Below are 25,261 nucleotides of genomic sequence, written 5' to 3'. Positions count from 1 at the left end.
GAATCAGATCGTATCGCATTTCTGTTTACGAAACTCGAAATTCATTTTGCTATAATTAGAATTCTCTCTTGCCATTTATGGTACAGAACTTTAGGCGAATAAAACTTTTGAACGGCATCTTTTCACTATCTCTGGGCTGAATGCTTGAATGCTTGAATGTGACTGCACATGATCATGGAGGACGTGGTTGGTTGAGATATATTGGTTATGTACCAACTTCATTCGTAAAATGGCTGATCGATCTTATTCCTCCAATATCGTAAAACAAACGCAGAGGCCTACCCCTCTCACGGATAGAAAAGAATACTGAAAAGAGAACGAGGGCCACAAAGGAAAAAAGAAGTTCCAGCAACTGTTTTACCGACTTGTGGAGGATGAATTAATGAGAGAGGATTGGGATCTAAGTAGATATATAATATATAAAAAGACCCCAGATTCCATATTCCTCAAAACCTTTCACCAAGAGCCTTTTTGAGATTGCAGAGGCAGGTTCCACAGTATGTCAACCGTGAGCATTTCATTCCATAATGCCTCCTGTATGTACTGTACAAGCACCATTAATGTCTCAAGAGTTCTTGACTCTAGAGACATTACACGAGGTACTGCTTCACTGGCTTCTGACTCTGGATCGTCTTCTCACTCTTTTATCCACGAATACATATTCGGGAAACGGTTGCTCCAGATAAAATTTCCTTTTGAATTTGTCAACCCCCAAGTGGCATGAGCATCAGCAGATCAACCTGTGACGAGAAGCTCATCTTGCCGTGATAGGAATTGATGTCCCTGGGTAGCTTTTGTTAGTGCCAAAGGAGAGTGAATCAATGAACAAATAAAATTTAGGTTTGTCCTCTGCCTTTTGTAAATTATATTTAGTTAAAGGATGAATAGTATCATCTCTGCCTTCTGATCCAACCACGTGTGCTTCATTCTGTATCATGGAGCCAATAGGTCCATGGATAGCTATCAAGTTCCATCACGAAACTTTATTTAAATCTCGGACTTCACGGGCATTACCCAGAATATCTATGGAACTTTCGGTTTTAGCTTTTCCGTTATAAAAAATAATCTACAGTCCCGGAAGGATTATATAAATAAGGACACTAAGGTTCTTATCCTCAACAAAACAAGGCCACCTTCTACGCGGACATACATTTCTCCGCTGCTTGTTTGAGTCCACTGGAACTTCCGTTCATCTCTTCAGTTCTTCCGTTTGCCCTTTCCTAATATCTGAGTCATAGATCCAGTACCATTTTGACTGTTTGTGTTGTTTCCAAAGTTGTAATCTTCTTCAAGCCTGTTATGGAGAACCGTTTTTTCTGTTTCTGAAAGCTCTCCCACCTGCTGAGCACTTATTATCCGGCTGAGTTAACATTTGGAGAAATTTACTTGGCTTTCAGCCATATTTGCCGCACCTTTTTCGTCTAGAAAAAAGGGAGTTGCTTAGATGGAGGCAATAACCAGATTGGCTTCCCAAAATGTCGTGGTGATCTTCAGTGTCAGCTCCTGTTTCATGTGTCTCTCGATCAAGAGGCTCTTTTATGATCTCGGAGTGAGTCCGGCTGTTCACGAGCTCGACCAAGAACCCAGAGGCAAGGAAATGGAGAAGGCTCTCGGCAATCTTCTGGGTCGTAGACCATCCGTTCCCGCCATTTTCATCGGCGGTCGCCTGGTCGGCTCCATCGACCAGGTTATGTCTCTCCACCTCGGTGGATCTCTAGTGCCTCTCCTCAAACGAGAAGGGGCTCTGTGGTTGTAGATAAACAAGCTGCTCTCTGGTGCATGTTTCAGAATGGTAAAGCAGCATAACGACGTTGCACCAGAGAGTTTCAATGTACACTTGCAGTATTTCCTCTTGTAATCTCTACGTTCAGAAAAAAAGTCACAAAATTTTCTGTAATTTGCTTCGGTTCTTCCGTTCAATATCGACATGCCCGTGGAGTCTCTTGGATTCTTGCTCATCACCATTGATAGAACAGGAAGAACAAACATATTGATATCTAATCTCTGAATCTAAGAACAAAAGTCATAAAGTTTCACGGTAAGCTATCTTGTACAGTCAACTAACATGACGTGATTGTTAGGAAATTCATATTTACTATTCTAATTTGGGTAACATATTTATTATACAATTATATTTTCTATCATTAATGGAATGAGCTGAAATTAAGTGATCTAATTTTGTTAAGCCCATTAAGGAATGTGCCAATTGAGTAGATACCATAGGGAATTATGGGAACCCTATATAAGGAGACAACATGGTTATGGTCCCCAATATACTAAATCACACACAGTTTATCTTCTCCCTATCCGGAAGAGAGACGAAGGTCCCATTGAGGAATAAGGCAATTTAGTTGAGGAAGACCACAATATCAATATCCGTTCTTATCGTTCATCACAGTAAATTCCGCATCAGAAGACGAAAGTCATGGAATGGATCCAAGTATGTTTTCAATCCTAATATTCTAGCATGTTGTAAATTCTGGATTAGAATTTACTATTACGGATTCTAACAAGTGGTATCAGAGCAATACTGTTAGATTATTAGGATTTTTAGATTAATTATGTGGAGATCGACACTGAGCGCCGACTCTGTCCAAAACCGGCACCGGCACTCTCGTGGAAAGTTGAATTTCTCCATGGAAGTCGTCTGGGCTGTGCGTCGACCAATATCGCCGTCAGAAGACGGAGGCCGACGTTCGACGGTGGCGGCTCGCGCTGCAGCGTCCATTGGGAAACGCTGTGGTGACGTCCGCCAGAGGGCCACCGGTGGAAGCCGAACCCTCAACTGCGCGTGGCTGGAGGTTGAAGACGACCTCTAGTGTACGCAGAAATGAAGAAAGAGCAAAAAAAAAAAAAAAAAAAAGGGTGGGACGCTTGCTACGGCATCCGCATTGTCAGACGCTGCAACGACGTCCGATAGGAAAAGGGGGCGACGACGGAGGAAACCTGGGCATTTGGCGAAACGATCTCCATTGGGTATCATGTTTTCCATCGTCGAAAGAATCCGAATAGTGATCGGCGGGCCAGAGCCGTCTAGCGAACGACAAAGCCGAAAACAAAAAGTTTGGCACTACAACGCCCGTCTGAAAGAATGGGCGACAACAGCGCCCGTGGGGAGCTCTGTCGTGCCGTTGGGCGACAACAGTGCCCGTCGAGAGCGCTGTCTTGCCGTTGGTGCTAGTAGTGCCTGTCGGGAGCGCTACTGTGGCCGTTGGGCGACCGCAGTGCCCGTCGGGAGCGCTGACGTGGCCCTTGGGTGACAGCAGTGCCCGTCGGGAGAGTTGTCATGGCCTTTGGGCGACAACAGCACCCGTCGGGAGCACTGCCGTGGCCGTTGGGCCACAACAGTGCCCATCGGGAGCGCTGGCGTGGCCTTTGGGCGACAACAGTGCCCGTCGGGAGCGCTGTCGTTGCCCTTGGGCGACAACAACGTGGGTTCACTCCACTGGGTGCGCTACCATGCCGTTGGGCAACTGGTGTGCCTGTTCAAAGCAATGGGCACGCTGCTATGTCCATTGGACAAAATGTAGCGTCACCACAAAAAAATAAAAAAAATAAAAAAAATAAAAAAAATAAAAATAAAACTACTCTGGGTTTGTAAGTTTTGTAAGATTTACCTAACGAGATTGACTCGGGTGAGTCAACTCGAACCGGTTGCTGCAGATCGGGTCGACTCGGGCTGAGCTGGCTCGACCAAGCTGACTCTTGCGTTTGGCGCATATGCCCAATAAGGCTGCTCGTATTTGTTTGTTACATTTGGATAAATGTTTTGTTTATATATATATATATTAAATTACAGAACATTCATTGCAGTTCCAAGGAAATAAAGGTCAACGCCGCGACACCAATGGGGTGGTGCCACAGTGTTGGGCAACTAAATAAAAAAAAAAATTATTTTGTTCAGTTGGTCTAGTATTTTTAATCAAATTGTTTGAAGCTACATGTTGCCAAAGTAACATCTGTAGTGTAGAATAATTTGACTAGAAATACATAGATATTTGTACGGAGTTATTTATGCAAATTGTGCTCGGCCCAAAGGAAGACACAATTTGGCCAAATCAACACGTACCTGTGATGATAAATGCGTGACAATTATAAAGACTTTTCATGTGAACAATAATCGATCCAAAGAAAGACTATTGTTTGACTGAACTGATTGTCAGTATTTGATCATTGTATTGAGAGTGCCACTTATAATTAATTTCTTTGTCCAAAGACAAGGAATTAATGTTGTACTAGGTATCTTGAGATGGGTCCCCAATTTGGATTTTATTTTGCACTTGTCTATTTTTCTTTATCTGACATGCTAGTTAATGTGAGTATGCTTGTTGATTTTGGTCTTTATACAGTTTATGTTGCTACTGCTTCAAATGTTACTACTCAAATAAGCAGTATTCCAATGTTAAACGAGACGAATTTTAAGGCTTGGAAATATACCGTGGAAATTGTCCTCAGTTGTATGGATTTGGATCTTGCACTTCGGGCAGAGCAACCCATTTCTACTCCGGATAACCTCAATGAGGTTAAAATTGAGAAGTGGGAGCGCTCTAACCGCATGTGCTTGATGATCATGAAACACTCCATTTCGGAGGTGTTTCAGGGCTTTATGACAGAGAGCAAGAGCGCCATGAAGTTTCTAGAAGAAATTGAACAATATTTTGCCAAGAATGAAAAATCGGATGCGAGTAGCCTTTTGGCTAAACTCATTTCGATGAAGTATAAAGGCAAAGGGAACATAAGAGTGTACATCATGGAAATGTCTCATCTCATGTCAAAACTCAAGTCACTTAAGTTAGAGCTGTCTGATGACTTGCTCGTGCACTTGGTTCTGATCTCTCTTCCTGCACACTTTGGCCAATTCAAAGTGAGTTATAACACTCAGAAGGACAAATGGTCCCTAAATGAGCTTATATCTCACTGTGTGCAAGAGGAAGAGAGGCAGCAGAGGGATAAGATTGAAAGTGCTCACTTGGCCTCAACCTCTCAGTACAAGAAGAATAAGAGAGGGAAGGCACTAAGGTAGGTTCTTCTCAGACTAAGAAACAAAAGAAGCAGGCTGAGGAGTTTACCTGCTACTTCTGTAAGAAGTCGGGACATATGAAGAAGGATTGTCCCAAGTACGCCGCCTGGCATGTAAAGAAGGGCATGCCTCTAACTTTAGTTTGTTCTGAAGTTAATTTAGCTTCTGTACCAAAAGACACTTGGTGGGTGGATTTTGGTGCTACCATTCACATTAGTATGTCTTTGCAGGGTTGCCTGTGGAGCCGACCGCCAAGTGATGCTGAAAAAATTCATCTTTGTGGGCGACGACAATAAAATTGCAGTAGAGGCTATAGGAACTTTCATATTATAATTAAACACTGGATTTTATTTGGATTTATTTGAGACATTTGTTGCACCGTCTTTTAGACAGAATTTAATTTCTATTTCCATTTTGGACAAATCAGGTTTTTCTTGTTCTTTTGGAAATAATAAAGTTAGTCTCTACCAAAATTCAAATTTTGTTGGTTCCGGTCCCTTAATTGATAATCTATATATGCTTGATGTTGTTAGTTCCTATAGAGAAATATTGCAAATTAGTTCACGTGATATGAAGCAAAAATTCAGTGAGAATTTTGCCACATTATGGCACAAACGTTTAGGATACATCTCTAAACAGAGAATTCAAAGGCTTGTGTCGGATGTAATTCTTGAACCCCTAGATACTACAAACTTCCAAGTTTGTGTTGAGTACATCAAGGGGACACAAACAAACGTTAGAAAATTAGGTGCCGAATGCGCTAAAGATGTCTTAGAACTTATACATACAAATATCTGTGATCCATTCCCTACAGCTTCATAGAATGGCCAACAATACTTCATTACGTTCATAGATGATTACTCTAGATTCGGTTACCTATGTTTAATACATGAGAAGTCACAATCCCTGGACGTCTTCAAGTCTTTCATCACATTACATATGTTTGCTTAAGACATTGAGTTATTCATTTTTTTTTTTGTAATAAAATTGATTACTTATTATTCTATTTATGAACTTGCTCGTGTTTTTCTATGTGCAATGTTCACATTGCATTAAGGACTTTGGAAAGATCTCACTAAAGACTAAAGAAGGACCAGTTGGAAATAGGCATGTTTGAGATCACATTGCATGTAATTTCCATGCTACTCATCCATATTTGATCTATGTCATTGAGTGTATTAGTATGGTGATCATCGTGGTTTAGTCACGACTGTAATGTGATGAAAGTCGCGGTGGTTCCATTTTTAATATATAAGATGGTTTCATTACTGATAGTATATAGATGCGCGCCTCAAGAATTTGTGATATAATTGTTTATGGAATGATAGGTAACCCAAATGGGAGATTGTTAGGAAATTCACATTTCCTATTCTAATTTGGGTAACATATTTATTATGCAATTATATTTTCTATCATTAATGGAATGGGCTGAAATTAAGTGATCTAATTTTGTTAAGCCCATTAAGGAATGGGCCATGGATATGGGCCAATTGAGTAGATACCATAGGGAATTATGGGAACCCTATATAAGGAGACAACATGGTTATGATCCCCAATATACTAAATCACACACAGTTTCTCTTCTCCCCATTCGAAAGAGAGACGAAGGTCCCATTGAGGAATAAGGTGATTTAGTTGAGGAAGACCACAACATCAATATCCGTTGTTATCATTTGTCACAGTAAATTCCGCATCAGAAGACGAAAGTCACGGAATAGATCCAGGTATGTTTTCAATCCTAATATTTTAGCATGTTGTAAATTCTGGATTAGAATTTACTATTACGGATTCTAACAGTGATTCCTTAATGGTCACATCTAGACATGCTCTTTATCTACAAATTCCAAGGCACAAGGGCTCCATTTTGGAGACCATTCTCTTCCACGTACTTCTATAAAGAAACCCAATTTCAGTCAATTCTCACTCAGCAAAGCTTACACAGCAAACCAGATGTTTTTAACATGCTAAGGAGATAGAACCGAAAGAGGAGTTTGGGATTATGTTTTCTCTATAATGCAGGTTGATAAGTTTGTATTGTTGAACTAAAAAAATGATTTGATATGAGACAGACGCTCGAGTATCATGAGGTGCGTTTTAACATGAAATGGAAACAAAATCACGCTAGCAAATCTGAACTTGGTAAGTTTTGATGCTATAATGAAAAAAGATCCATGTCAAGTCTCACTTTTGAGTGCAAATCTACCTTTTTTTTTAAAAAAAAACTAATTACATTTGCTGCAACATGAAATGAAGTGGCAAAAGATGATCAAAATCAATCACGGGAGAAACAAATACGAGGTTATTGACTGAACAAGATAATGAATCCCCTCAATCAAAAGAAGACACGTCTATTAATTGTAACCATAAGAAAGAAAATCTGAACTTACTTTAATCCCATGAGATCTTTTAAACTCCATTAACGTTCTACCTTTGTTGCTAAGATGTTTCAATAATTCAGATGCTTATCTGGGAATAGACACATCTTACCCTATCTTCCGACTTTTGATACTTTTGATGCACACACAACACTTTTGAATGTTCTGAAATGACTAACTACAAGCTTGTAAGTTCTTTCACTTCTTTTGTTATGTTATTTGACATGTTTCCGCACATGAACATATTCCTTTTCTCGTCAAGATCGGTGCCATTCTTCTATTAAGAGAGAATTATTACCTTATAATTCCAATTTTGACGCATCCTTGAAACACAAAGGTATATAAATATGGTTGATTGTGGGAACTTGAACGAGACCCATGCCAAATTTTATGTCGAAGCAACAAATCAAATCTCATAAACTTTTGTTGGAGTTAATTATTATGTTGGAAGATGGGCACAAGCCCACACGACCAAGGAAGACCCATGTATCTAAGAGTGTTGGAAGATGGGCCCAAACCCATAAGATATGAATCCACAAAAGATGGGTTCAAGCCCACACAACCAAGGAAAACCCATATACCTGAGAATGTTGGAAGATGAGCCCAACCCATAAGATATAGACCCACATAAGAGTTTCAATTTAAATGTGTTTTAGTCATATTAATCTTCTATTTATTTTGGGTAATTTAATTATACTAGGACTTATCTTTAAGTATTAGAGTTTGGGTGTAATTGGGACAAATGTAATTTTATTGTAATTGGACTATACTACCTTCCTCTATCATAAATAGAGGTTCATGTACTTTGATTATTATAAGTCAATGAAGTATTTCTCTTTTTCGTAAATTCAACATGGTATCAGAGCATGTTCTGTGAGTTGATATGGTCAATCCACAAAGATAATGATATCATTTCCCTAATCTATTACCTTAAATAGTTTAGGTTTGTGTTTATTTTTTTCCAGTCCCTACACCCATTATTTATGTTTTTCACCTATTTACTGCTATTCTAATCCTGGTTCATGATCGGTGACCATGATGATCTCTCTGTCTCTGAAGTTGCTCTCCTACCTTCGGCGTCTGGGAAGAAACTTCTCTAGTTCCATTTTTTTTGCAGAGACATAAAAAGATGACTGTTAATCGTCAGAAGTCCTTTGGAGGGTGCTCCTATCATCGGAAGGTTTATTTCTGGAAGATCTATCTGCCTCAAATAATGTAATCCGACTTCCGAGTTGCTGCTGCCACGTATATTTGAAAAATGATTTTGCGTTGCTGTCTAGAAGGTTGCCATCTGACGATGCTCTGTTTATTTTAGAAGGTCCCGATGGTTGTCAAGCCAAAGGTTTCTTCATCAAAATCATATCTTCATTGCTATTTCTGTCTTGCTGTCATTCCAAAATTATTTCACTGGATTATTTCCTCTGCCGAAAATTTCGTAACTCGTTGGACTCACGCTGGAGTGTCACTTATCTCTGGAAAGTTTCAGCTCGGATATCACTGCTCTTCGAGAGATCTTCTTACTGCTATCACTCGGATATCATTGTATCTTACAAAGACGTGTTTGCTTGGGTTTATTTTCTGCCATTTCCGTAGACAACGGACTTCGCACGACTCTCTGCTCTCTGGTTTTTGTTGAACCGCTCTATTCGAAAGAATCTCCAGTGCTCTGCGATTACTATTTCACTGTTGTCCCGAGCTGTTCAGTGCACCAAGGACGACTACATCAGGCTATGGCTTGAACTGCTATTTCATCTCCTTCTCTCTCGCTGGTTCATCACCAGCTATGCTCTCCAGTTTCGAGTCCGCTCTGTTTAGTGCTGTTGCCGAAGAAGAAAAAGAAGAAGAAGACTGTGCAATTAAATTTTCTTGAGTCTGCTTTGTTTGTTGCCGTTGCCGAAGAAGAAGAAGAAGACTGCGATTAAATTTTTCCTAAGTTAGGAAAATTTAATCGAGCGTCGGCCCGCGCTTGTTCCTGCCCAACTTGGACTGAGCCGAGTTAATCAAGCAATCCGAGCCTACTTCTTCTGCACCAGTATTCCGAGTTAACTCGGACCAACTCGGACCGAATCAACCGGTCCGGGTCAACTGCGACTGGGTCAACCCAACTTGGCCACTTATGTTTTTGCCTCAATATACGTGTCTGAATCCAAAGTTTTATACATATTTCTTCCATGATTCGGATATATTGGTCTATTATTTAACTCGACGGGACTTTGTATTTATTTTCTTTAGCTGGATTATTATTTTGAAGTATTGGCAGTTTATTCCTTGATCAATATATTATTTGGTAGAAATACTTGCATTGGAGTATTTCATGGGTCATTTTACAAGGTTTATTATTTTGGTTCGTGTCCTGTATTGGATGATGGTCATGTTATATGAGCCCAAGCCCATTTCAGCTGCAACTATTGTGTTTCCTTGGATGAGACATTGTTATTGAAGAAGAGGTGGCCTCAGTATATGTTACATCATCGTGGCGGAGGAGTTTATTACAACATCCACTACCCGTAAGGACATCTATGTTATTTCAACATGATGGAAGAGTTTATTACTAACTTTATGTTATACCCCCATGAATTGGCATTTATTATTCCTACCACTTGAGAGTCGTCGTCCTGTGGAGGGACACAGTGATGGAGTTTTTTTTTATTACACTTCCAAACAACGTATAGACCCTCGACCTACATTAATAGGAGTGACACTACCTATAGAAGATAGGAGTGTGTCAAACATCCAACATGAGTTATTTGACTGGATTATAGAATAATGTCATACGACTTGAAGTGATTTTACTCTCACTTATCTTATGTCAGCTGGGCTCATGAACGAGAGCACCAGTGTGAGGGGGAGTGTAGGAAGATATGGAGGACTGCCATTTTATACAAAAAAAATTTATACATCATTTGCAACAAGCTGGGAGTTCATGATATTTTTTCATCTCTAGCTAGAGGGGGAGTATTGGAATATGGGCCCAAGCCTACACGACCAAGGAAGGCCTACATATCTAAGAGTATTGGAAGATGGGCCTAAACCCATAAGATATGGATCCACAGAAGATGAACTCAAGCCCACATGACCAAAGAAGGCCCACATACCTAAGAATGTTGGAAGATGGGCCCAAGCCCATAAGATATGGACCCACAGAAGAGTTTCAGTTTAAAGGTGTTTTAGTGATGTTAATCTTTTTTTTTATTTTGGGTTATTTAATAATTCTAGGACTTATTTTGAAGTGTTAGAGTTTGGGTGTAATTGGGACAAAGGTAGTTTTATTGTAATTAGACTCTATTACCTTCCTCTATTATAAATTTAGGTTCATGTAATTTGATTATAATAAGTCAATGAAGTATTTCTCTTTTCCATAAATTCAACACTTTAGATTCTATTTTTTTGTGAGAGAAAAATAATTTAACTAAGAATTTCTCTCATGTTTTATTTTCTCTCAATGATTCTCGACCGCCAAACAACAGAAAATAACTTACTATCCCTTTTTTTTCTTTTTTTTTTTCTTTTTGTGGGTTGCAAAATAGCCCTAAGGCTGTGTTTGGAACACAGGAAGAGGAGAGAAAAGAAAAGGAAGAGAAGAGAAAGAAAAAGAAAAAAAAAAGAAAAGAGGTTTTTTTTCTTGTTTGGATGCCCATGGAAAATGAGAGAGAAAATGGTAGAGAAATATAGTTTCTCTTGTTTTGATACACGTAGAAAATGGAAAAAAAATAAAATTAGAAATATTTTAAAATTTTGACGATTAAAAATTTCTATCAAGTTTCTATTTCTTTTCTTTTCTCGCCAAATTCCATCATTTTTTGAGAAAAAAATTATTAACTAAGAGAGAAAGTGATTTTCCCTCTTATTTTATTTTCTCTCAATGATTCTCTGCTGCCAAATAATAGAAAATAATGTTCTCTTCCCTTTTCTTTTCTTTTTTGTGGGCCCAAAACATGCCATAAGTGAACAAAGCATAAATCAATAATTATTTTCTAGACAAATGTCTTAAAACTAAAAAATAAATTTTTTTAGACATTTTATTAAAGTCATTTAAAGTTTGTTGATTTTCAAGACTCCATGATTTAGCTCATGTGAGAGAAAAAAAAGGAGGAAGAAGAAGTTATGGACTTATTTCTTAACCTTTCCTCTGAAGTTCAATTTAGAGATTAATCAAACTACAATATTAGAATTATGCCCTTAGAACTTAACATAATTACATCAATCATGATTATCGAAATCTACTTAAATAAAGGGAAGATAAATCAATTACATTAATCTAGGAAGATTTGCCAAATCTTCCAACTCATGTGATAAGGATTCCAGTTCGTGTGATGACTCATCATGCCACCTCACCTGATCATGGTGGGTCTCACCAACTCGTGTGGTCATGGTGGGTCCATATCTTATGGGCTTGTGCCCATATTCCAACACTCTTAGATATGTGAGCTTTCCTTGGTCATGTGGGCTTGGGCCCATCTTCCAACAAAGTTAATTAGCATAATATATTAAACATTGTTTTTTTAAAATTTGGGAAGAAAGGGGTAAAAGAAACGAGTGTAAAAGGAGATATAGTCAATGGTCATTTAAATACTTTTCTTCTTAATCAAGATATATTCGTGTTTGACATCTGGAACAAAACCATGTATTTGTCCTTGTTTGATTCATTAATCGTGTCGAGGGGTGGCATCTAGATGAGCCGAACTCAAACATGCTTATTTTCGAGTTGGGTTTGATTTAAATACTTTGAACACGACTTCGAGCCTAAATTGGCATTGAGCTCTTATGTCGGAGGAACTATGTCTTTCTTTGTTTCAGAAAATCTTCTCTCAATTTTGTGATCCAACAACTAATGGTCATTTGACATATATAGTTCCATATCAACAATATCAAAGTGGAAGGTCTAATATAAGAGAAACGGACAGTATCTCTGATATCTTTTATGCTATTGATTAATGCCTATGTGAATTTCTGAAGCCCATAATTCTCATAGGCTGGTCCCTTAAAAGAAGAATATAAATTGCATCGTACTTCACCTAAAACTTTCTAATTCGAGGATAGAAGCTTTAGGCTTGTCCTCTGATGGAATAATAGCATAGGCTTAAATCCTCTCCAATCTCGACTCAGCTTCCATGCGACTCTGATCATAAAAGAGAATCAGATCCATCCATTCATGTGTGACCCACATGCATGAATGGATCTGATTCTATTGTATGCTGAGATGTGAGTAAAAGCATGGGAGTTATTACATGAGGGAATTAGCTCTGTTTCCCTCTCGTGAAACTCATTAGTCTGGTTGTTCTAATAGAACAACATGCAAGCTATTAAACATGGTGAAGTGCATATGGGCGAGCGGATGAGGAATGTCAGCTTAGATCTACAGAAGTCGAATACTATTTTAGAAGTGCGGGCTCGGATCGTAGCATCACATATGGAATTAGTTTGTGATATATATGTTCATATGCAAAGAATAAAGCCAACAATTAAAGGACGAAAAAGATGTCACGATTGCTTTCTTTCTCTCAAAAAGCTGACGACTCGATCTCCCTCTTGTCTTTTCCAACAGTTTTTAGATTCCAAATCTCCTTACCTGGCAGAATCGATTGATTATATAGAAGATTGACACAAAAAGAACGCACAGGTTCTAGGTTCTTCGAACCATTTGGGGCTCTAGAACAATTTCGAAAGATGATCAATCCACCGACGAGAGGCGCAAGATGATCAATTTTGCTCAGGGGAAATTTTCCGGTGAAAGGGAGCTTTGGCATAAACGTCAGAAGAATCATTGACCCCGTACCGATGGATTGTACTCCATTTCTCTCTTGATTCTCTTAATGGCCCGAGAGTTTTCTACTTTTCTTCTATATATTCTGAGCGAAGCTGCAAATCGCTATCTTAGATACCCTTAGTCGCCTTAATTGGCAACAGTTGGCTTATCTAAACAATTCGATTCCTTATCTGCAGGAACTTGCGGCTGAATAGTGATTACAAGTGGTAGACTGATCAAACATGTCAAACCTAATCGGTAAGAGAGCGGCCTGTTGCTTATATTGATCTTATATTGATCTTCCAACAAACATATTAGATAGAAGTTGCTGGTAATGGTTAATGGATAGAATAGAAACAGTAATGGGAAAAAGAAAAAGTTCCGTGGACGTCCAAATCTTAAACTTGACCCAAGCTGTTGTCACTGTCCCAAAACGACAAGAGGGGCTGCACTCTGCATAGAATGTTCTGAAGAACATATAATTTTTATTTTTATTTTTTTCATTTCGAAAAGCCACCCTACGGTATAAATAAGCTTCTTCTTCTTCTTCAAAGAAAGGTCATGCGATCTTCAGTATTCTGCAATTCTTGTCGTGTGCCATTCATCTTTCCTGGGTTGAATCGCCATAAATGGATCGAGTGACGAAGTTGGCGTCTCAAAATGCCGTAGTCATATTCACTGTGAGCTCTTGTTGTATGTGTCACACAGTGAAGAGATTGTTTTACGAACTGGGCGTTAGTCCTGCGATTCATGAGCTCGACCAGCAACCCAAGGGGCGGGAGATGGAAAAGGCTCTCGCCACTTTACTGGGTCACAGGCCGTCGGTCCCGGCTATTTTCATTGGTGGTCGTCTGGTCGGTTCCACAGACAAAGTCATGTCTCTGCACCTGAGTGGATCCCTAGTGCCGCTGCTCAAACGAGAGGGAGCTCTGTGGTTATAAAAGAAAGCTAATTGAGATCATTTTCAATTTATGATTATGACTTGAGAATATTAAGATTCAGCTTCCCAATCCCCGTTGGTTCTTGTAATCTTCTTCATTTTTCTCAATGAAGTCTCCGTAATTGTAGAATTTGAAATTGAATATTTGGTCTGGTACAGCAGATAATCTTCGCTGGGCGACGTAATACAGGAAAGATACCTGCAAGTGTTTCCATTCCTTCTGAGTCCGTCTACTGAAGCAACAATGAAGTTAAGCAAGTATTCGTCTTGTTTTTCAGATAGATCCTTCAGCTGGGAGTTTAATTTCTCATTGGAGACTTTACAATGTTGAATGTATGTTTTGAAGTGTGCAAGGAATTGATTGTTCGTGAGTGCTAGTACCTTATAATCATTTTTGAAGGGCAAATGAGACCCATTCACATAGAGCTAGTTCTCAGTCACTTTTTACAAAGTAATTGAAAAAGACCACCCCAAAGGTATTCTATGGACTAGCAAATCTCATATTTAATAATACCATCGCTGGTAAGCGCCCATTCAGAGCTGCACTACTTGATAATTTCCATACACCCAAAGGTCACTGGACTTGTCAATAAATACTACTAAAGATTAGATTTTTTTTAGACAAAGGAGTGAGAGTCCCTAAAACGATACTTATATTCAGGTGTAAGAGTTTACATTTAATGACTGAACATAACTATAAGGCTCATGAACACCTTTAGTCTATACTGGTAGGCCACATATCGGTTAGGATTGAGTAGAGGAGTTATTGTGGCAAGTTAGAGAGACAAGTTATTTGAAGACAATTTCAATAGGTTTATCAAATTTTATGGTTAATTTTTAAATTTATCTCTTAAATCATATCAAACAAGCAAACACCAGTAGAACCATGCAAGCACAACTACATAGTGATTTTCATAGTCGTTCACAACCCTCTCCTTTGATTGGTAATCTGCTCCATAGGTGTTTGCACCTTAAGGGGGGTCAGGGCACTTTGTAAGTGTTGGGGAAAGTGAAAGTAAGGGTGAATGTGTATTATCTAGTAAAAGTGAAAGTGAAAATGAATCACTTGTTGTGTTAGTGTGCACAATGGAAAGTGCGGTGTAAAGTGCAGAAAGATTATTTAATAATAAAATATTTTGATATATCTGACTTTTAGAAATTTAAATTAATATTAGTTTATTAATTAAATATATTAAATACAATGATTAAAAAAATGCTTACTTTTATACTATTAAAATTGTAATAAAATTTTAATTTTTTAATATCTAAATATGAAATAGTTATATAAAAAGGATATTGTAAAATATTTATTAACTTAATATCTATTAGTAATATCAAAATAATATTAATTTATTAACTTAATATATAAAAAGTAAAATTTTTACACAAATACTTAATTTTATAATATAAGAAAATTTAATACAATTATTATATTAAAAGTGTTTAAATTCTCACTCTTAAACTATTCATTATCCAGCGCACTACGTAAACAACGTAATAATAAAAATAAAAATAAAAATAACACAAATATAACTCAATCACCTATTTAATATAAAAAGCCTACAATTTTACATAAAAAATACAACCAAAAAAATATTTAATGTCATTAAAACATAATAGTCAATAATTTTGCCACATCTAAATTGCTAATATATCTCGAAAATATGATGCTCTTGCAAATTGTACTGCAGACTCCCTCTGAGTACTTCTTTGAGTGTCCACATCATCCTCAAAATCATCACCACTATCACTAATTAAACCAATACAGAAGTTGCCATGTTTGACATTGCTGAGATGATGGCTTCGTGGGCAGCAAGAAAATTATGTGACAAAAATTATGAGCGTAATCCGGTCTTGGTAGTATTGGCCTTTACTTCAAATCTGCAAGTGTTGTGTCCTCTTCCAACGTGACCTATCATTACAATTGGTTTTTCTCACCTCACCCACCTCAAAAAGAATTGAGGCTCAAGAGAACTGAAAATTTGAATACAAAAAGGGTTAGTAGTTTAGCCTTTTCTCCATGAGATGGACCCTCATTTTAACTCATGCTTACATACATGGCTCAAGAAGAAAAGATTACTTGTTGGCAGGAATTTTTTCCATTAATTGTGTATCTAGAATAGGTAAAATGTTACATTAACTGATATCAACTCATACCAATGAAAAAGAAAAAAGATTGTTTAATGGATTTATAAGATGTCAACTAGAGAAACCACCAGTGGGAAGAAGAAGACTTAGTCTTTGCATCAAAGCTACGCTAAGACAATATAAAAGAAAAGAAACCTCAAGAAAGCTAGTGACATATGTACTTTGATTATGACTTTGGCCCCATTTTATTCCCACTATCCCAATTTCTTAGTTTTTCTCTTTCTTGTCTTCTTTCTTTATTCTCGTTGTTTGTAGTTGCAAACGTTGATGTCCTGTTGCTATAGTTTTCATATAGAAAAAACATACCTATCAACAAAAGGAAAAGGTAAGAGGTAGAAAGGAGTCCGTTGCCTCTGGACATGAAGCTTATAAGTCAATAAAAAGGGGTTTCTTATCTTTCATTATTGTGATTACTTCCAGCAGTAACAAAAGATCCAAGGTAAGAGGCAGAAAAGAGTCAGTTGCCTCTAGAAATGAAGCTTATTAGCCAACAAAAAGGGGATTCTTATCTTTCATTATTGTGATTACTTTCAATAGTAACAAATGATCCAAGGTAAGAGGCAGAAAGGAGTCGGTTGCCTCTAGACATGAAGCTTGTAAGTCAAGAAAAAAGGGGCTTCTTATCTTTCATTATTGTGATTACTTTCAACAGTAAAAGAAGATCCAATTACCTTCTTCTCAATCTAAGACTACAAGTAGAATTACCTTCTGATCACTCCCAACTTTCACCTCAACAAAACTTCTTATTGATCATGATTTATTGCTTTAGTTTTACCTGACTAAATTGTTGGAAGAGCCCACATATCTAAGAGTATTGTAAGATGGGTCACACGACCAAGGAAGACCCACATTTCTAAGAGTATTGTAAAATAGGTCACACGACCAAGAAAGACCCACATATCTAAGAGTATTGTAAGATGGGCCCAAGCACATAAGAAGTAGGACCCGCCAAGATTACCACGAGCTGTCATTCTTATCACATAAGTTGGAAGATCAAGAAGGACTCACAAAGATAACCAAAAGTCGGTTGGAAGATCAAGAAGGAATCACAAAGATATCCACGAGATGGTTAGAAGATCAAGTGGGACCCAAAAAGATAGTCATGAGCTGGCATCTTTATCTTATGGTCATGTCCTCGTAGAAGAGTTCTAGTTTGAGTTATGTTTATCTTCTATTTATATTGAGTTATTTAATTATGCTAGGACTTATCTTGAAGCGTTAGATTTTGGGTGTAATTAGGACATAAATAGTTTTATTGTAATTGGACTCAATTACCTTCCTCTATTATAAATAGAGGTTCTGATTATAATAAGTTAATGAAGCATTTTTCTTTTCCATAAATTTAATATAGTATCAAAGCATGTTCTGTGAGTTGACTCGATCAACCCATAGAGGCAATGTGATCCTTTTCTGATCTATTATCTCTAGAAGTTAGGGTTCGTATTTATTTTTTCTCTTTTTTCAGTCCCTACACCCATTAGTTGTTTTATGTTTTTCACCTCTATAATGAGCTTTTAATATTACAAATTATATATTGACGGAAATATATTCAAGTCTACTTTCCAAGGAAAAATGATTTTTTCCAATTGGAGTTATATACAAAGAGAAAATGATATTTGAAGCAGCAAAGGTCATATTGGGAAAAAAAGGGTTCGAGCAGTAGTAGAAAGAATAAAATTCAGAGGTGTTTTATGATATCAAGAACGAGAATTGATATGGAGAATTATATATAAAATGAAATATCTGTAAGTCTATTTTCTTACCTATTCAAAAAATTCTTTATCTGAATTATCTACAAAGAGAAATAGATATTTGAAGCAAAGAAGGTTTGATTGCGAAAGAGGTTCGAGCAGCAGCAGAAAGCTTCAACTTCCAAAGTATTTTATGCTATCAAGAACGATACTTTATATGGAGAATTATATATCAAAATAAATATCTAGTTTCATATGGAAAATATTTCATGTCAATCTGATTTATATTTAGAGATATATTCGCATTGGAAGAATCATAGGTTATGTTGGTACCCTGTTGCATTGAAAATTCCGAATTTAAGCCAATTTTTTTGTGTCACTTTTTGAGTTGCTAAATCAGGAAAATATCTCACTTCTCCCTGGTTTGAGGGTTTATTACTAATCTATGTTATTTGGTCTTATTGCTACATCTATGATATTGGGTTCAAGCTGAGATCACTGCCATTTCCTCCTTGGTTGAGGAAGAAGTACAAGAAAGAAGTATTTTATTACATATATTGTGGATAAGTTTTATATGACCAAAATATTCAAGAAAGGGGGAGCACAAATGAAGCTTGCACAACTTAGAAGAAATTTTTATATCGGATTATTTCATGGGTCCTTTTACAAGGTTTATTATTTTGGTTCGTGTTATATGTGTTGGAAGATGTGATATATGGGACTAAACCCATTTTAGCTACAACTATTGTATCTCTTTGGATGAGACATTATTATTGAAGAAGAGGTGGTCTCAGTATCTATGTTACATTACCGTGACGAAGGAGCTTATTACTACATCTACTACCAGTGAGAGTCAATGCCCGGGTTGGGACACCGTAATGAATGAGCTTATTACCACATCTATGTTACATCACCATGATGGAAAAAATTTTGGGAGAAAATTGTAGGAGAAGAGGAAGAAGAGGTTATGGAGTCGATGATCCTAACCCTCCCCCTGAAGCTATATTTATAGATTAATGAAACTACTGTATTACAATAACACCCCTAAACTTAGGGTTTCGGGTTTAGGGTTTTAACCCTGGAACTTTAATCTAATTACATCAATGCCATCTCTATGAGATGACCCTTTATTTACCATCCTCCCATCATTGTATGTGGGCTTAAAAGCCTTCTCCTTGATCTGTGGGCCTTGAGCCCGTCTTCTATATCTCTTGGATTCATGGGTCTTCCTTGGTCTTATGGGCTTGGGCCCATCTTCTAACACACTTGGATATGTGAGCCTTCCTTGGTCGTGTGGGCTTGGGCCTTATCTTCTAACATCTCCTAGCTCGAGCCAACTTGTATGAGGGCCCTTGTTGACATCTCTCAACCTCATGGTGGGTCCCACCAGCTCGTGTAGCCATGGTGGGTCCCACATTGTAACACTCCCCCTCAAGCTGGGGGTGAGAAAACATCGTAGATACCCAACTTGCTGTAGACAGTGGACAAAGCTTTATGAGTGACTAGTTTGGTGAAAATGTCTGCAACCTGGTTCTGTGAATATACATGCTTAAGAGATAAGATGCCTGCAGTGAATTTTTCTTGTATGATGTGTATTGCAGCCTGATTATTGCAATATAGGTTCATAGGACCTTCTTTGTAAAATCCCAGTTCAGTAAGGAGAGATCTGATCCATAGAAGTTCACTAACTGTGTGTGTCATGGCTCTGTACTCTGCTTCTACACTAGATCGTGCAACTACATTCTGTTTCTTACTCCTCCATGTAACCAAGTTTCCTCCAACCATCGTAAAATATCCTGAAGTAGATTTCCTATCATCTGGGGATCCGGCCCAGTTTGCATATGAAAAACCTTCGATGTTAAAGTGTCCATGATTTTTATAGAGAAACTCTCTTCTTAGTGCTCCTTTGAGATATCATAATATTCGTTCTAGTGCTTGCCAATGATTAAGTTGTGGATTGTGCATATATTGACTTACCACACTGACTGCATATGAAATATCTGGCCTCATTACGCAGACGTAAATAAGGCTTCCCACCAATCTTTGATAATTTTCTGACATCTACCTTTTCTCCGGTACTTGCACATAATTTTGTTTTCGAGTCTATGGGATTTTCTACTGGTCTGCATCCCAGCATTTCGGTCTCCTTCAGTAGTTCAAGGACATACTTCCTTTGAGATAATATGATTCCATGTCTGGATTGTAGTATTTCAATGCCCAAAAAATATTTGAGTAATCCTAGATCCTTTGTCTTGAATTCAGCACATGTCCGTTCTTTTGTCTTCTGGATACCCTTGGGATCACTGTCGGTTATAATAATATCATCAACATATATGGCTAGAATCACCTTGCCCTTTGGTGTTGTTGAATTTATGAAAAAGAAAAATACTTCATTGACTTATTATAATCAGAGTACATGAACCTCTATTTATAATAGAGGAAGGTAGTAGAGTCCAATTATAATAAAACTACCTTTTTCCCAATTACACCCAAACTCTAACACTTAAACATAAGTCCTAGCATAATTAAATAACACAAAATAAATAGAAGATTAACAAGACAAAAACACTTTTAAATTGAAACTCTTCTGTGGGTCCATATCTTATGGGCTTGGTCCCATCTTCGAATATTCTTAGGTATGGGGGCCTTCCTTGGTCGTGTGGGCTTGAACCCATCTTCTGTGGATCCATATCTTATGCGTTTGGGCCCATCTTCAACCACTCTTAGATATGTGGACCTTCCTTAGTCGTGTGGGCTTGGGCCCATCTTGCAACACTCCCCCTCAAGTTGGGGGTGAGAGAACATCATGAACTCCCAGCTTTCTGCAAATGATGTATAAAATGGCAGTCCTCCATATCTTCCAACACTCCCCCTCATGCTGGTACTCTCGTTCATGAGGCCCAACTAGTATAAGATAAGTGAAAGTAAAATTACTTCAAATCGTATGACATTACTCCATAATCCAGTCAAATAACTCATGCTGGATATTCGGCACACTCCTATCTTTTGTAGGTAGTGCCACTCCTATTAATGTAGGTAGTGGGTCTATACGTTGTTTGGAAGTATAAAAAAAAAAAACTCCTCCATCACCGTGTCTAGGGGTGGCATCGAACCGAGCCGGTTCGCGAGATGCTCAAGCTCGGCTCAGTTTGATTGGATTTATCTGGATCTCGAACCGAGTTCGAGATCCAGATATGGCTCGTTTGAGTTAATGAGCCGAGCTCGACCAAACCATGGTTCGGTTTGAAAGCTCACAAGTCGGCTCGTTAATGGGCTCGATAGTCGGGACCAAGAGAGGAGTGAGAGAGGGGGCAATTCTTCCTCCTCTCGTCACCGTCGAGCCCCTCCCATCCATTGTTGTGGCCGCCTTTGTCGCCATCGACAATTGCATTGCGGGCCGCCTTCGCCATTGCTCGATTTCTTCCCCCTCATCTGCCTTCGCCTTTGTTTCCGTCGTCGTCGCTTCTATCCCAGCCGTCATCCCCGACGAAAGTTTCTTGCTGGAGCTTTTCCCTCCGCGTTGTCCTCGGCCAAAACCAAAGGACCTAAGTTAGAAGGAAAAAATAATATGCCACCCACCCATTCCAGCCCCCCCCCCCCCCCCCCCCCCCCCCCCCCCCCCCCCCCCTCGAGAAGACAATTTAACACATGCGAGATCATAAACAAGTGAAAAAAATTAAAAAAAAAATCTAGGGACTATAAGTGCCTCATTTTTTTGAAAAAAAATTCTAATTGGAAATTCTTATTAAAAAATCATATAATTTTCTAAGTAAGATTTCCTTGCCAAGATGGGCTAGAAAACCGTATAGAAAATTTTTGAATAAGTATTTGACAATTGATGTTGTAATACTTTAAGCATGAGGCAATTTTCATAGCAATTTTGTGTTTGACATTTTATTTGATTAAAAATTTATCGATAAGTATAGTAATATATTAGATTGATTATTAATTTTTATTTATTTCCCTAGAAAAGGCAATAAGATGTCCATTTAACTTTCCTAAGAAAATTTTAAAATATTTCTGGTAATTTTCTAGTAAGTCACTAATAGTAATAGGATTTTATTTAAAGATTTTTTTTTTAAATATGTATCCTTGGAAAAATATTTCTAGTTTTTCCTAGAATATAAATTTTCAACCAGGAGCACTAAGGAGGCCATAGTAAATTTATGGCTTTTTCAAAAATTACAAAATAAGCTAGACAACATTTGGGATTCAATCCCGAACCTCCCCTATCATTCTTTTTATAAAATGTATGCATAATTTTATATATAATTTATTTGACATATATTTTATGTAGATTATTAAATGTAGGTTAGGCTCGAACTCGGCTAGAGCTCGAGCTTGAACTCGGTTAAAATTATTAGGCTCGAGCTCGATTACAATTTTAGGCTTGAGGCTAGGGTCGGCTTGAGCTCGAGTTCGAAATATTTAAATCAAGCTCGATTCGAACATAGGAAGGTTCGGGCTCAGCTCAATTCGCCGCCACCCTTATGCCAAATTTTAAGTAGTGGACATGCCCAAATTTATGTAAAATGTATGCATAATTATATATACAATTTATTTAACATGTATTTTTTGAAATATTTTAAATGTATGTTGGAGCTCAAACTCGATACATGTATTTTTTGAAAAGTTTTAAATGAATGTTAAATGAATGTTGAAGCTCAAGCTCGGCTCGAACTCGGTTAAAATTATTGGGCTCGAGCACGATAAAAATTTTAGGCTCGAGGTTGGGCTCGGCTCGAGCTCTAGTTCGAAATATTTAAATCAAACTCGGCTTGAACATAGGCAGGTTCGGGCTCGGCTCGACTCGATGCCACCCCTAACCGTGGCCCTCCATAGGACAACGATTTTCAAGTGGTAGAAGTAATAAATGCCAATTCATGGGGGTACAACATAGAGTTAGTAATAAACTCTTCCGTCACAGTGAAATAACATAGATATCCTTACGGGTAGTGGATGTAGTAATCAGCTCCTCTGTCACAGTGATGTAACATATACTGAGGCCATCTCTTCTTCAATAATAATGTCTCATCCAAAGAGACATAATAGCAACAACTGAATATAACATGACCATTTTCCAACATATAACACGAACTAAAATAATAAACCTTATAAAAGGACCCATGAAATAATCCGATATAAAAATTTCTTCTTAGATGCACAAGCTTCATTTGTGCTCCCCATTTCTTGAATATTTTGGTCACATAAAACTTATCCACAACATACATAACACTTATCCACATCATATGGAATAAAATACCTCTTTCTTCTACTTCTTCTACTTCTCCCCCTCAAGCTGGGAGGTAATGGCAGTGATCCCAGCTTGAACCAAATATCATAGATGTAGCAATAAGCCAAACTAACATAAATTTATAAATAAACCTTCAAACTACGGAGAAGTAAGATATTTTCCTGATATAGCAACTCAAAAGTGACGCAAAACAATGGAAATTTTGATTTTCCAAGGCAACAGAATACCAGCATGACCTTTGATTCTTCCAATACGAATATATCTTTAAATATAGATCAGAATAACATGAAATTTTCTCCTTTTGAAACTATACTTAAATACCTTTCATCCAAGTATAACTTATCTTCATAAAATATAATTATAATAAGAATAATAATCTAATATATTTCGGTCTCTGTCATCTGGCTGAGCTAAGTACCCTTTCTCCTTTTGCCAGAATGACCATTGATTCTTCCAAGATCATATCGAGAATTGGTTGAATAGGTAAGAAATTAGACTTACATATATTTCTTTTGATATATAATTATCAATATAAAGTCTATTTTTTTATAGCATAAAATACCTCGGAAGTTGGAGCTTTTTGTTGTTGCTCGATTTCTCTTTGTAGATAACTCCGATTGGAAAAAAAAAATTCTTGGAAAGTAGATTCGAATATATTTTTGTCAATATATAATTTCAATATGAAAAGCTCAATATAGAGGTGAAAACGTAAAGAAAACAAACGGGTGTAGGAATTGAAAAAAATATGAACCTAGACTTAGGGTTTAGGGTTTAGAGAAAAACGATCTCGGTATCTCTGTGGGTTGACCAAATCAACTCACAGAACCTGCTCTGATACCATGTTGAATTTATGAAAAAGAAAAATACTTCATTGACTTATTATAAGCAGAGTACATGAACCTTTATTTATAATAGAGGAAGGTAGTAGAGTCCAATTACAATAAAACTACCTTTGTCCCAATTAATCCAAACTCTAACACTTAAAGATAAATCCTAGCATAATTAAATGACCCAAAATAAATAGAAGATTAACATAAATAAAACACCTTTAAACTAAAACTCTTCTATGGGTCCATATCTTATGGGCTTGGGCCCATCTTTGAACATTCTTAGGTATGGGGGCTTTCCTTGGTCGTGTGGGCTTGAGCCCATCTTCTGTAGATCCATATCTTATAGGCTTAAGCCCATATTCAACCACTCTTAGATATGTGGGTCTTCCTTGGTCGTGTGGGTTTGGGTCCATCTTGCAACAGGTGTGTCTTTAATAAATATGGAGTGATCTCCAGAGCATCTGTGAAATCCGGCCCGTATGAGTGCTTGGCTAAAATTTTCAAACCAAGTATGAGGTGACTGTTTGAGAGCATAAAGAGATTTTTGTAATTGACATATGGACTCCCCATCAACCACATACCCAGGTGGTTGCTACATATAAATTTTCTCCTTGATATACCCATTCAGAAAAGCATTTTTGACATCAAGTTGATATACCTACAAGGAAGAGTTAGCTACCAGAGATAATAACATACGTACAGATTTCAATTTAGCCACTGGAGAGAACGTTTCTTCATAATCAATGCCATAACATTGTGTGTAGCCTTTAGCAACAAGACGAACTTTCAACCGAGCTACGAACCCATCTGGATTGTGTTCATAGTAAACACCCATTTGGAACCTACAGGTTTCTTATCTGGTGGAAGTGGGATTAGAGTCCATGTTTGATTTTCATAAAGGGCCTGCATTTCTTCATCCATAGCCGCCTTCCACCCTGATGTTTGAGAGCCTCCTGATAGGACTGTGGAATAGGTATGGAGGAAATTGTGGACAGAAATTGACAACAAACAGGGGATAGACGATGATGAGACACAAAGTTTGTTATGGGATGAGAAGTAGAGGGCATGGTTCATGATCTGGGATCTTTCCTAATTGCAATAGGACGAGTATCATATTGTGGGCAAAAAATAACTGGAGAAGATGGACTTACCTCGATAGGATCCAAAAACTCAGTAGGTGTGGTGTTAGCTAGTGTTTCTAAGGGCTAAGTAGTTTATGTAGCACAGGGAACAATCGGTCAAGGAGAACCTAATACG

The 25,261-nt window shown here is 37.7% G+C and overlaps 2 protein-coding genes across 2 annotated transcripts; both read left to right on the top strand.

The window, feature by feature from the left end:
* Window positions 1-1,313: 1,313 nt before the first annotated feature.
* On the top strand, window positions 1,314-1,756 carry LOC137960237 (glutaredoxin-C1-like). The gene has a single exon (XM_068807794.1). It carries the CDS (start codon window positions 1,445-1,447, stop codon window positions 1,754-1,756), a length of 312 nt encoding a protein of 103 aa, XP_068663895.1. The 5' UTR covers window positions 1,314-1,444.
* Window positions 1,757-13,770: 12,014 nt separating this feature from the next.
* On the top strand, window positions 13,771-14,082 carry LOC137960096 (glutaredoxin-C1-like). The gene has a single exon (XM_068807576.1). The coding sequence runs from the start codon at window positions 13,771-13,773 to the stop codon at window positions 14,080-14,082; it is 312 nt and encodes a 103-aa protein (XP_068663677.1).
* The last annotated feature ends 11,179 nt before the right edge of the window (window positions 14,083-25,261 follow it).

This window comes from Aristolochia californica, unplaced genomic scaffold (genome assembly GCF_029961685.1).
Source record: "Aristolochia californica isolate CCGP_79_NKW_82.1479 unplaced genomic scaffold, dmAriCali1.0.hap1 SCAF_3, whole genome shotgun sequence".
Classification (NCBI taxonomy): Eukaryota; Viridiplantae; Streptophyta; class Magnoliopsida; order Piperales; family Aristolochiaceae; genus Aristolochia; species Aristolochia californica.
The sequence above is the reverse complement of the archived record's forward strand: the minus strand, read 5'-3'. Positions and strand labels throughout refer to the sequence as shown.